This window comes from Paralichthys olivaceus, chromosome 24 (assembly GCF_024713975.1).
Source record: "Paralichthys olivaceus isolate ysfri-2021 chromosome 24, ASM2471397v2, whole genome shotgun sequence".
NCBI lineage: Eukaryota > Metazoa > Chordata > Actinopteri > Pleuronectiformes > Paralichthyidae > Paralichthys > Paralichthys olivaceus.
Window position 1 is genome coordinate 2,785,654 of NC_091116.1, and position 13,116 is coordinate 2,798,769.

The following is a 13,116-nucleotide window of genomic DNA, read 5'->3' on the forward strand; positions in this document are numbered from 1 at the left end:
TCAGCAACAGCGTTTAGTGTCTGTTCCGTCTTCGAAAGCTTGACATACGGCATGTCATCATCCTGCTAGCTCTCACATTTTCTCTTTCTGTGGAAAAACAGAAAAAACACAGAAAGCATGAATTACCAATGTTTAAAAGTGTGAGGAAAGAAAAGAACATGAAAGCATCTCAATCAAAGAAATATAAATTCATGACAGACAAGGTGACTGTGAACTAGTCAGGCAGACTTACTGTGAGTGGCGGTTGTTCACGGGAAAAGGAAGTCTGTCTCCTGGAGCCCCGTAAACCCCCTTTCCTTTGCTACATAAACACAATCAGACACATAAGAAGACAAATAGAAACAGTAGCTCAGAGGTGTGTTTGTGTATGTTTGCATTAATGTGTGCGATACTTACAATAATCCAACAGGAGCCAGCCTCACCTCCAGGTGTTTGGTCAGCTTCCCTGATGGCACATTGTTGAACTGGAGACAAGAACAGACACAAAATAAGAGATAAGACAACCTGCATCCTCTGTGTCATCTGTCCCCTTGGTGTCAGAGAGTTAAAACCACCACCACACACATTTATACCTAACCCAGCCTTGTATAATCTCTGTCCTGATCTTAATATTGTCCTCCTGAACATGATGAACCAAAGATGAATAATATCTGTAACCTGTAGTTGCTCTGTGGTGTTTCCCAGAACTCTAAAGCACAGCACTATCACTGACACCACTGATTCTTTAAACAACCACAGAAGAAATCAATCATGCACAGTTTTTACAATTTAATGAAAGAAGAATTTCTTCGTGCCAAACGGGAGGTTTCTACCAATGTAAACGTTTCTATACTCGGTCAGGTTCACTACTCTGAGTACTCATGAATTACCCCCTCCTCCATTAATAAGTATCTTTCTTGATACAGGTATTGATAAAGTTCCTCTGAATCGCTCTCTAACCTATAGTTAGTACCTTACCTGTGTCTGGATGTGAGGCCCTGCCTGGCTGAACACGGGGCCTGACTGCAGGACACTTGCTGGTGGTTTATGGCAGCAGCCAGTTCACCATTGGGTTTCAGGAGGATGCTGCTCCAAGCTGAGAGGTGATGCTATTGGGGGGGGGTCCTCATCAGAACCAGTCCAGTTGAACAAGTCATGCCATTCCTGAGCAGGGACATCTTGAGGAAGTGGATGGTTATTTGTGCCCTCTGACAATTTGTTGACCACTGCCCAGACCATGTCCAACAACTCTTTGTCGTCCATCTCCTCCAAAGTAAGGTCACTTTCTGCCCTCAGGTCCATACAATTCTGGTGTGTAGCCATCCATTTCATTGTTGTTCTTCTGTGACATTGATGAAAAACTGGGTTTGAGACACTGCAACAAGCTTACATGCTGATAAATACAAATGAATGATCCAATATTATCATGTATTATGAAATAAAACTAAACAAGTGTAACCCTTCTGAGAGGAAAAGAGAATAGTACTGAAAAATAGTAACTAGGTTCAATAACCAGTGAAATCAGAAGTTCTAAGATCGACTATGGAGCCCAGGATTGATCAAACGATGACGCAGGAGTATACGCTTCCCTATTTATTACAGGATGGGAAGGATGAATAAAAACATCAATCACACAAATTATCACAACTCTTACCCGGGTAAGTATAGAAAATAAAAAATAAAATAAAGTTTTGCAGCTGCGTTTTTTCTAAAGTTCAGTTCACCTGTTTTCAGTCACTGTTCAGTCAACACCGTGAAGGTGGAAAATCAGTCCCACCGCACTGTTGCGTGGATGGTGTGTGTGTGTATGTAAAGTGTAAAAGGATTCAGGTTCCACGGCGTAGTATCTCTAAGTATCCTCCGGTGTCTGGCTCGCCATCAAACTTTGACTGGCTCCAACATCCAGGTAGGTCAAACTCTCAATGGGTCCATCAAAAAACCTGACCTACGATAAGTTGGATCAGAACATTCATCTTAATTTTCTCAAATCTCAAAAAATGAATTATAGAACATTAATCATGTTAAATCTACATAAACTCTTTATCAATAGAGAATAGGCCTGGGCCGATAATCAATAAATCAATTAATCGCACGATAAATTAAAATGAACTCGATAATTTTTCCGGCCTCGATTTATTGCCATGTGCATGCGCGATTTTTTTCTTACTCCCTCGTTTAGATAATACAGAGGTTTGAAATTGTGAATAATTATCACTTGATTGACACGTGACTTCACTGTTAGCTCATCACTCTGGCTGTTAGCCTGTGGTCTGCTCAGCTTCACCTGAGCTAACAGGCTAATCCCCGTCAACGAACGCGACCGGGTCTGGGGAGGAGTTTTCACTCACATGTGAATATTATCGTTTGTTGTTCGGCTGATTGTCCTGACGGAGAAGTGTCTGTGGTGTGTAAAGTACTGCCTTTTATTTACGTGTCAGTAGTGATGAGCAGGTATCATTGTCTCTGTACCTGGCTGGTTAGCTTAGCTCCGCTAACCTCCAGGCAACATACCAGGAGTAATGGCAATGCTAACTGGAGCGGCATGACATGAAGCGGTTCACACAGCGGAGAGAGGAGCGTTAGAGTTTATGGTGATAAATCTTTTAAACTGAAGGCGACTGTGTGTTTAGTGAATGAGCTCCACCAAGTTAGATATTTAACGTTATGTAAAGTTGTTCAGCTCCCCAACCTATTTGGCTTGACTACGTTACTGTGGGTATCTTCAGTAATAATGTTTTATTAGATTATTGGTTCAGAAATAACGTTAGTGCAGCTGCTGCAGTGTGAAACTTGTTGAGCTGGACTTTATTTATGAATGAACAGTTTACCTACCAGGTATAGACCTGTTTTCATAACTTACTAACAATTAAAGCAAATGATTGCACGTGATGCATTACATTATAAATGCAATACTTTTAATGTGAAAGAACTCCATACTGCACATTCATTGTAGTACACTGTTTAATCCCAAACCATATTCAAATACATAGTTGAATATCCACAGAATATAAGGACATAGACTTTGTTTGAAAGTAACACTTATCTCGGCAATAATGCCATACTTTATGTTTCCTGTCATTTTATTAGGGACGGACGAACCTGAGGGACACAGCTGTGCTGACCGTGTTCTGTCTCTTATGACAAAAAAGAAAAGACTTTTTATCTAAAGTTTATCAAATCAGAAAGTAAAAGATGAACATTGTTGTGATAACAGTGTTCATTTTACCAACCATAATGGATATAGAAATTGACTCAATATTATTAACATGTTGAGCAGCCTGAAGCTGCCGATCTCCACCTTGTTGCTGCTGCCACAGTGGATTCAGAGGACATCAGGTGTTGCAGTGCTTCATGTAATGAAATGAAAAAAGTCACGGTAAAGGATGTTTTATGCTGAAATCATTGTCATATCTGTAGATATTAAGGAACAGAGGAGAAACACGATTATTTACAGATACTGTACAATACAATTGCCTACAATAATTTTTACACATGTAATATCAGCTGTGTTAAGCAGCCAAGACTGGTACTTATAGTTTATTCTGTGTTCAGCAGGTGGAAGCACCACAGATTTCAGCCAAACTGATGTACATAAAAAAAATAAACATTGTACAAAAAAAATTATTTCTACCACATCTGTAATAACCGAATGAGCAAGGTGAGCCCATCAACACGGACGAGCCAGTTCAAAAGTGGTGGCAACAAAAAAAAGCAACACAACAAACTCGCATGCCCACCTAAAGCACAACCACCTGACCCAGTGTTCCCAGCTGGGGAAAAAAAAGTGCACCTCAAGATGCAGAGCCTTCGTCCTGAAAGTCAACACTCACTGAGGCGTTTGGTCGACAAAGTAAATATAAATGGAGCATAAATGGTGTGCGCTCACAGAAAGTGTAGTTCGCTGCATCGCAAAAGAAATGCTGCCCTTTAGTACAGTTGAAAAACCAGCATTGAGAGAGATGCTGCAAACGTTTGACAGACAGAACGAATTGCCTGCGAGAAAATACATGTCACAAACGGCCTAAATGTTCAATATTTATTGAAGTGCAATTTTGTTAATCGAGACTTGATAAGCCATTTTATTTATTGTCTTGGTTGTGTGTGGTTTTATATTTGAGTGCTGTTTTTGCTAACAGAGACTGAGAGTCCATTTTATTTTTTGTTTGTTTTATTTATTTAGGATATTTCAACGTTCCTGAAATTACAATTACGATGGTAAAATTCACTGAAAAATAAAAGTTTATTGTATTTGAAAGGGTGTGCATTATTATGATATATTATCATGTTGACAATAATATCATTTATCGGCAATAATTCGTGGGACAATATATCGTCCAGCAAAATTTGTTATCGTCCCAGGCCTAATAGAGAATAACAATTTTACTCAATTACTGTTGCAACATGCTATCACAATGTTCAGTAATAAAATAAGCAACACTCGAAATATCAGATTATGTTATTGAAATAATCTTCCTCACTCCAAATCAACAGTATCAAAATATCCTGTGCTCTTTACATCGTAATTAGCACATTAAACAATATCAATCATCTAGAAAGAAAAACATGTAATGTGCACAGCTAATAAAATATGGCTGGATGAGCTTAGAATGCACAAATAAGGTGCTAAACACACACATAATACAGCTCTATGTGCAACAAAGGAGCAAACAAATGTCTCACAATGCACCTTTAAAATGTCGGATCAGGGCTTCAGCATTAATGTGTGGTGTGTCGTAGTGTGTCTCTCTCGCGCCAATCAGCACCGGAGCTAGTGCTCTGATGTTAGCTCCTATGCTAACGGTTTAACTCGTTGCATTAGCTATTAGCCTTTAGCACATCAAGACGGCCGCTCACCGATGCGTTTCTCTTCCCGAGAGGTTCCTCCGACTGTGCTCACACAGGTCCTGGTCGTCCCGGGAGATTTCTTCGGCAGCTTTTCCGAGTCTGATCCACTTTTCTTGTTTTATCTTCCTATGGTGATTGTCTGTTTAATGCGCCTTGCTCTCTCTCTCTTCCCGGCAACTTCAGAGGAAGTGAACCTGCTCCGATCAGCTCAATGGGCGGGGCTTCTTTTCTGATTGGGTGACAGACCGTCTCCAACCCGTCTCCTTCAAACTAAAACTCTCTATAAATTATTTTATTATGGTTCTATCTCTCCTTTTAGATAAACATCTGTTTTTTATTATTAACCAAAACGTAGTATTTAATGAATTGATTTATCCACCATGAATTTCACTTTTCTTCATTCAATCAACTAATTTATTGTTTTTAATACAGATTTTTAACCTGGGTTACACAAGAATCTAATACTTTTATTTAGAAGCTGTTTTGTTGTGATATTTTTTCACTGTGATTTTGAGCTAAATGGAGATATGGACACTTCCTATACTTCTATATACTATATATATATATATATATATATATATATATATATACATCCACTGTCATCATTACACCTGATTTCTTTGGAACTATGTTCTTTCAGATACAAATAAAAAAATCTATTCTATAGTTATCTTACAGGATCACATAACTGCCTCGTCCATAAGCAACTCATATACTTTACTGGGCCATTATAATAAGTCTCTATACTCAGTCAGGTTCACTACTCTGAGTAATCATGAATTACGACCTCCTCCATTAATAAGTATCTTTCTTGATACAGGTATTGATAAAGTTCCTCTGAATCACTCTCTAACCTATAGTTAGTACCTAACCTGTGTCTGGTTGTGAGGCCCTACCTGGCTGAACACGGGGCCTGACTGCAGGACCAGCTCTGTCTCCTATCTAGCCCCAATTTAATCAGTTGAAGCACTCGTACAGTCTCTGAGGTTTTTATATAACACAGATACCACCTTGATTTTTGACCCATTATATACTCGCATTAGTACATCTATCACTCCGTTTAATATTTTTGCGCTCCCTATTTCCCTTATAATATAATCCCTTAGCTGTAGTTATATTTAAAAAAATCCTAACTTTTTAATCCATACATTTCTCTAAGGTCCTGAAAAGACATTATGTTTGCATTCTTTAGTATTGTACACATGGCAGTGATTCCCTTCCTCTCCCAGTTCCTGTATGTCAGGTCACTCAAGTTTGGCTTGAATCTTTCATCATATGCAATCCAGCTCAACAATCTCACTTTCTTTTCCAATCTATGCCTTTTATTGAAATCAGCCCGGATAGTCAGTGTGTGGGAGGTTATTGGATCTATTGAACCTTTTAGTAGTTTTTATCAATTAATGTTGCCCAAAAGGGATTGCACTGGTTTGCTAGCCACCCTCATCTCAATCTCTTTCCATTTGGAGTTATAATGCTTGTCACACCACTTGACCAAGTTGTGCTGCCTCATAATAATCCTTTAAATTTGGGAGTGCCATACCCCCCCGATTCTTAGCCAGTTGTAGTGTGCTATATTTTATTCTTGGTTTTTTACCACTCCAAATGAACCGCAATATCATTTTGTCCCAGGTTTTAAATCTTTCTAACTGTATCTTGACAGTAAGGGATTGGAAGAAATACAACAGCATCAGGAAAATGTTCATTTTAATAATATCTCAATATCCTCTTAATTTGTATATGAATCTGATCACAATGAAAACATGGCTGGAATTATCTTCTGAAGATGGCTTATCTGTTTTGTTAGGGTTACCCCAAGATATTTTATGCTTTCTGAGTTCCATTTCCATTTATAAGCATTTGTAATTTCTTGGGAAGGGGTATAATTAAAAGCCAGAATCTGTGTTTTATTCACATTTGTTTTATATAATGAGTGGTCTCCGTATATACTTATATACTTAAATGTGTTAGGTTTGTATCAGGTCTTTCTAAATATATTATTACATTGTCTGCAAACAGACTTATTACATGTTTTGGTTTTTTAATATGTATTCCCTTTATTTCCTCACACTGTCTTATAGCCTGCGCCAGAGGTTCAATGTATAAGTCAAAGAGGAGAGGGGACAGGCAACATCCTTGGCGTGTTCCCCTCTGTAGCTTTATGCTTTTTGTTAGACTACCATTCATTTTTATTCTAGCTATAGCATTCTGGTATATTTTATTGATGCATTTAATGGCTTCTTTGTTAAATCCAAAACATTCTAATGTTAAATATACCAATATCCAATTTACGCCATCAAAAGCCTTTTCGCCATCAAGACTCAGCAATATAGCCTTAGTTTCCTTCATTTGTATCGAGTTTACTATTTGCAGGGTCCTTCTTATGTTATCTAATGTTTGTCGTCCTGTAGTAAATCCAGTTTGGTCCTCGTCAATTAATTCTGTCATGAAATTCTGATCTCTCCTTGCTATAATGGATGTGTATATGTTGTAATCTACATTGAGCATAGAAATGGGTCTGTAATTGTGACAATATTCTGCATCTTTACCCTCCAGATATGATTGCTTCATTACATGAGGGTGGCAATCTACCTTCCTTAAGGGCAGTGGCGGTTCTACATTGAGTTACTCACCGGGCGAGGGGTGTTATATAAAGTAGAGTAATGTGTATAGTCTTTTTCCTTCGGATGCAGTTCTCGCCATACATCAAACAGTCCATGTTCCTTCAACGACATGTTTACAAATTTAGATATATGTGTCTTATTTCTTTTTATACTTGTTGTGTCTACCCTATGATCCATTATCATATTAAAATCACCAGCACATATCACTATACCTTCAGATTTTAAGGCCATGACTGGGAATAATGATTTAAAGAATTGTTTAGTACTCTCTGGAGGGGCATATACATTAATTAACGTAACCATCTCTTCCTCTAGTTTCCCCTTCACTATAATATATTGTCCTTCTGTATCCTTGATTTCTTTTAGACATTCAAATTTAGTTGAGTTTTGTATAAGTATTGCCACACCTCTTTTGTTGCTTTGTTTACAAGTACTGTAAGAGGTGTTTCTAAAACGAAATTTCTTCAGCTTTTCATGCTCTTCCTGGGAAAGGTGTGTTTCCTGCATGAAGATAACTTGAGCCTTAAGTTTTCTCATTTTCAAAATTATCTTAGTCCTTTTAATTGGATTATTTAACCCATTAACATTTAACGACACTAACGATATGCTGTTCATTTATAGCTTTGGAAAATGGCATTATACTCCATGATATATATATATATATATATATATATATATATTATATACCATGAGAACAAACAATAGCCCAAAGAACATTGAGCAACTCAGCAATAAAAAAAAAATCGAACTAAGAATACAACAGTAGGCACTTGCCCCCCACGTTTCCCCCGTGGGTTGAGGGGAAATTCAGATGAAATATGGGGGCCCATCCTTAGTGAGGTCCATTCTTGTTATCCAGATTCTCTTGAGCATCTGTCTCATTAATTCAATTCAATTCAATTTTTTTTATATAGTGCCAATTCATAATTTACATTATCTCAAGGCACTTTACATTTAAAAGTCAAGACCTTAAAACAATATTAACGTAGAGAAACCCAACAGTTCCCACAATGAGCAAGCACTGTGGGGAGGAAAAACTCCCTCATTAACAGGGAGAAACCTCTGGCAGAACCAGGCTCAATGTGGGCGGTCATCTGCCTCGACCGGTTGGGGTGAGGAAAGAAAAGTAAGGGGGGAGGAAAGGAGAGATGGGTGGAAAGCGGGGGAGAGAAGAGAGAGATAACAATAACAATGTAGTGATCTACAACAGGATTATATATATTAATGAATTACTGAGTTATTGTAATTAATGATAACAATGGTGATGGTAGTTGTTGTTGTCCTGCAGTCCCGGTGCCAGAGTTATCTGAAACGAGAGAGAGAGAAGAGCCAGAGGGACTATGGGAGGAAAAAGTGACACTTTGACATGATGACATGTTAAAATAAATAAATAAATAAATAAACAGGTGTGGGGGGGCAGAGAGACAGAGGGAAGTGATGAAGTGCTCAGTGCATAATGGGAGTTCCCCCAGCAGTCTAAACCTATAGCAGCACAACTAAGGGATGGTTCAGGACTCACCTGATCCAGCCCTAACTATAGGCTTTGTCAAAGAGGAAGGTTTTTAGTTTTACTTTAAATGCTGGGACAGTGTCTGCCTCCCGAACCCAGATTGGGAGCTGGTTCCATAGGAGAGGAGCCTGATAGCTAAAAGTTCTACCTCCTGCTCTACTCTTACAGACTCTTGGAACCACTAGAGAGCCTGTGTTTTGGGAATGAAGTGATCATTATAGCTCACACATACAGCGTCCGATGAGTCCTAACAGTGAAGACTGAAGACCTATATACAATCTCTTAGACTATTTGTCTTCAGTGTCTAACATGTGTTATCTTTCACTTACTTATTCATTTAGATGCACTTACATACTTTATTTGTCCATTCCTCGGTATTTCTGTAGTTTATGTTTTGCTCGTGTTGCGGTGTCCTCTTTGTTTCCTACCTGTTGCCATGGCCATGTCCCAGTGTCCCAGTGTATCCTCATTCTGGCCATAGGTGTCTAGAAACGGATTCCTCTCTCTTTTAAAACTTTCTTAATTCCCGCGTACTCCTTTCTTTTCTGAATTATTTCCGTGGCATAGTCACATTATTGGAAATAGTATTAGTTAGGTGATAAGTTGCAACATCATGTCCCAATTGGAGATGAGCCGTGCTGCACTGCTGCTGTGCCTGTGGAACAAAGAAGAAATGAACAATTAAGCCACAGTATCACTAATTCCAGCTCTGTCCAACAATCCATATATAATAGCTCCAAAGACTCCTGGAAGAGAAATTGTCCTACCCTGAAGAGCAGTCATCCACAGGAGGAAAACACAAAAGGTGGCCACCTCACAGCCCCAGTGGTGTGACCACTCTTGGAGATTCTCCCATCACAGTGTCCTCTCCATGCAGTCTCTCTGAATCTTCATCTGACGTGGCTGGCTGGAGGGGTGCGTGGACCAGTTCACATGTGAGAACAAAGCCTTTGCAGGGACTGGAGAATATGCTCTGCCTTTTGGGTGAGGATAAAATCATATTTAGGCGAAAAAAATGGATGCGAGTAAAGAGGAGATGGAGAGCCCGTCATCAGCAGCGATCACTTAAATAACGTTGACTGTTGTGCTGTGCTCCACGAGGAGTCAAAATAATGTTATTATTCATGACTTTGCCTCACACAGAGCACCAAAAATGTTGTGATTATGTACTTTCCCTTGCGCGGGGTACGATTATGTACTTTCCTTCATGCGGGGCACCATTAAATGGTTTGCTTTTGGGCATTCAATAAATGTGGCTATCAGAGAGTTATTAAATATTAATATTAAAAATATTAATATTAAACTGATAAAGGATAAATCGGGGCACCACCCTTCAAAGGAAGGGAAAAGATAGCCAATTTAAGGAATAAGTCTTACTGACTACAAATTTGGAACTCTGATTAATAATTAAATAAATAACTATAACCAAAATTACCACATCAATAGCTAGCAAAGTGGAAGGATATGGAGTTCTTAGCAGTGTAGAGGTTGGCAAAATTCACACTTATGCAACATTAATGAAGATGGAGTTGTGAGACCATGTGGCTGAGATCACATGTATGTGTTAAGTTTGTGGAAATGAGTGTGTGAGGTGTTGGTGCCAGGTTAAAGAAAGTAGTTAGATGCATGCAAAGAAACTGATCAGTATAACAGAACTAACATTAACTTTCGAATAACATATTACCAAATATCACAACAACACAATTCAAACTTATAAACATCACATGAAATAGAAATAGGACTAAACAGTCCTTTGCTTAGCCTAGCGTAATAATAGAGCCCAGTTGTGTTACCTGTCCATGAAAAAGAGGGAAAGGTCCTTTTTGGATGTGCTGTTTGAAGTCGAGTGAAGTGGTCTTGTTGGTTTGTGGCACCCTGGGAGACTGAGTTCTGGAAGCTCTCCTTTGTCTCCAGAGCAAAGGAGACATGCGGTCAGGCTTTTGACTACACATGTAGGCCCAACTATGGTTCACAGATACCAGGTCCCAACATGACATTATGGCTTCATTGAATGAAAATGTATTTAACCTATCTCGATGTGCTTCTTCAGGTTGGACGGGGAGTTTTTGAATGCCAATATTTCAGTCTCTCTCTGTAGGCATAACAGGCACTTAATCTGGTAGGAAGAATCTTTCACTCCAACGTACGAAAATATTTCTTGAAAATACGGCCGGTGTAACGTTATCTTCATCACATTTATAACATAAATTGCTAATGATTACAATAAGTTTAAGACAGATATTACGAATCATCAAACGAATCAAACAATATACTCTATGTGTAACAATCAGTATGTAGTGTATGTGTAACTTGTGTGAAGAAATGATAATCTTTTTTTTTTTTTAAAGGCAGTCTGACAAGAATGAAATATAATGGTTTAAAATCAGAGACAAATATCTTTTAAAAAATAGTAAATGGTTTGGACAGATATAATGGTGTCAAGAGTAAGAAAAACTGTGTAAAAGAAAAAGAGACTCATCATGGTACGGTAGGGGCTCTCCAGAGGGAAAGTCCCAGCTCCAAGGCCAAAGTAACCCCGGTGCTTGGAGACTTTCCAGGGGGAAGGTCGTAACAGGTGTGGCTCTTAAGGATAGATAAAGCGGAGCAACACCACTGTTAGTCAGAGTTCTTCTGGTGCAGCTCCGGCTCACTACTGAATGCTCTCAGGTTTTGTTGTTGACAATAAAACTCTGCTGCTTTTAAGTTGACTTCTACTGCTTTTTTATTTGACTGAATTTTTTGACTTTTGGATCACGAGTGGAACTTAGTTTTTCACCACAACACCCAGACAAGCGGGACTTCTTCTTCTTCGTGCTTGGTGGTTGACATGACAATGAATGTGTTGTGTAGTGTAAATGAAAAAAGACGTTAACAGGCAAGCTAATTCAGCGGAACAAACTTCACTCTTTCTTATTCAGGTACCAGTCACAGTCACTCTCTTCTTCATGGGGTACATCGAGTGACACTGCCACCCATTGGCATAATATATATTGCAGGCACACGTATATACCACAAAAAGTTTACGGCATTACGTCACCAACTCAAATTTCTTCTGATTTTAATTTGTAGTAATGAGTAACGAAGATGGTTAGGAGAAATGTATTGGAGTAAAAGTACACATTTTACTTAGGAAATATAGTGGAGTAAAAGTGAAAGTTGTCAGAAATAAAAAATAACAAAGTAAAGCACAGATATGTGAAATTTCTACTTAAGTAGAAATGTGAAGAAGTATTTGTACTTCGTTACATTACAACACTGGGTAAGGTCAGCTCAGGTGCTGTTGGATGGGCGCTGCTGACTACTTCCAACACTGTGGTTTTCTCAACCCCAGAGCGTGGCGGATTCTCTTCCAGAGTGAAGTCTTCTTTGGTTTCTCAGGGAGAACACTGGAGAGAGACTTCTCCTCAGTGACATCATCCTTACTCTCTCCATTGAGCTCCCGACTGGAAACATCAGCTTCATGACAGTGGCAGACCACATTGTAAGAAGCTTTGAGCTTCATCAGCTCTTCTTGGAGAACCTTCTTCTCCTGGAGCTCAGTGTTGAACTTCTCCTGGTTGGTAGTCTGATTTTGACAGACCTCATGATAAGAATCTCTGAGCTTCATCAGCTCTTCTTGGAGAACGTTCTTTTCCTGCTTCTCCTCCTGGAGCTCAGTGTCGAACTTCTCCTGGTTGGTAGTCTGATTCAGACAGACCTCATGATAAGAAGCTCTGAGCTTCATCAGCTCTTCTTGAAGAGCATTATTCTCATCATGAAGCAGATCGCTGGTTTGAGTCTCCTTGTCCATGGAGTCAATCTTTTGGCTGTGAGCTTGCCTTTCCTCCATCTCTGTCACCACAAGCTCAACCCTGCTCAAATCCCTTTTCAAAAGGGCCAACTTCTCCTTCAGAGCCACATTGTCCTCTTCCAGAGCCTTCACCTTGTTGCTTTGTACAGCCAGTTTGCCATTGTGGGCTTTAGAGTGAGCTGTCATTTTCTCCTTCTCCCTAATCAGAAGCTCATCGTTCTGTTTGAGCTTCTCTTCCAGAGCCTTCACCTTGTTGCTCTGTACAGCCAGTTCAGCCAGTTTGCCATTGTGGGCTTTAGAGTGAGCTGTCATTTTCTCCTTCTATCTAATCAGAAGCTCATCCTTCTGTTTGAGCTTCTCTTCCAGAGCCT

General features: G+C 39.2%; 1 protein-coding gene across 3 annotated transcripts in view; it reads right to left on the reverse strand.

The window, feature by feature from the left end:
- Positions 1 to 11,652: 11,652 nt before the first annotated feature.
- LOC138407077 (golgin subfamily A member 6-like protein 25) overlaps positions 11,653 to 13,116 on the reverse strand; it is a 122,094-nt gene continuing 120,630 nt past the window's right edge. For 2 of the 3 annotated variants that reach the window (XM_069521418.1, XM_069521421.1), the window contains one exon: positions 12,039 to 12,994. In XM_069521418.1, coding sequence (XP_069377519.1) covers positions 12,254 to 12,994 — 741 coding nt within the window. In that variant the 3' untranslated portion in view covers positions 12,039 to 12,253. Of the gene's footprint in view, positions 12,995 to 13,116 lie in introns of all 3 variants that reach the window. The other variant, XM_069521417.1, reaches the window with a different exon arrangement.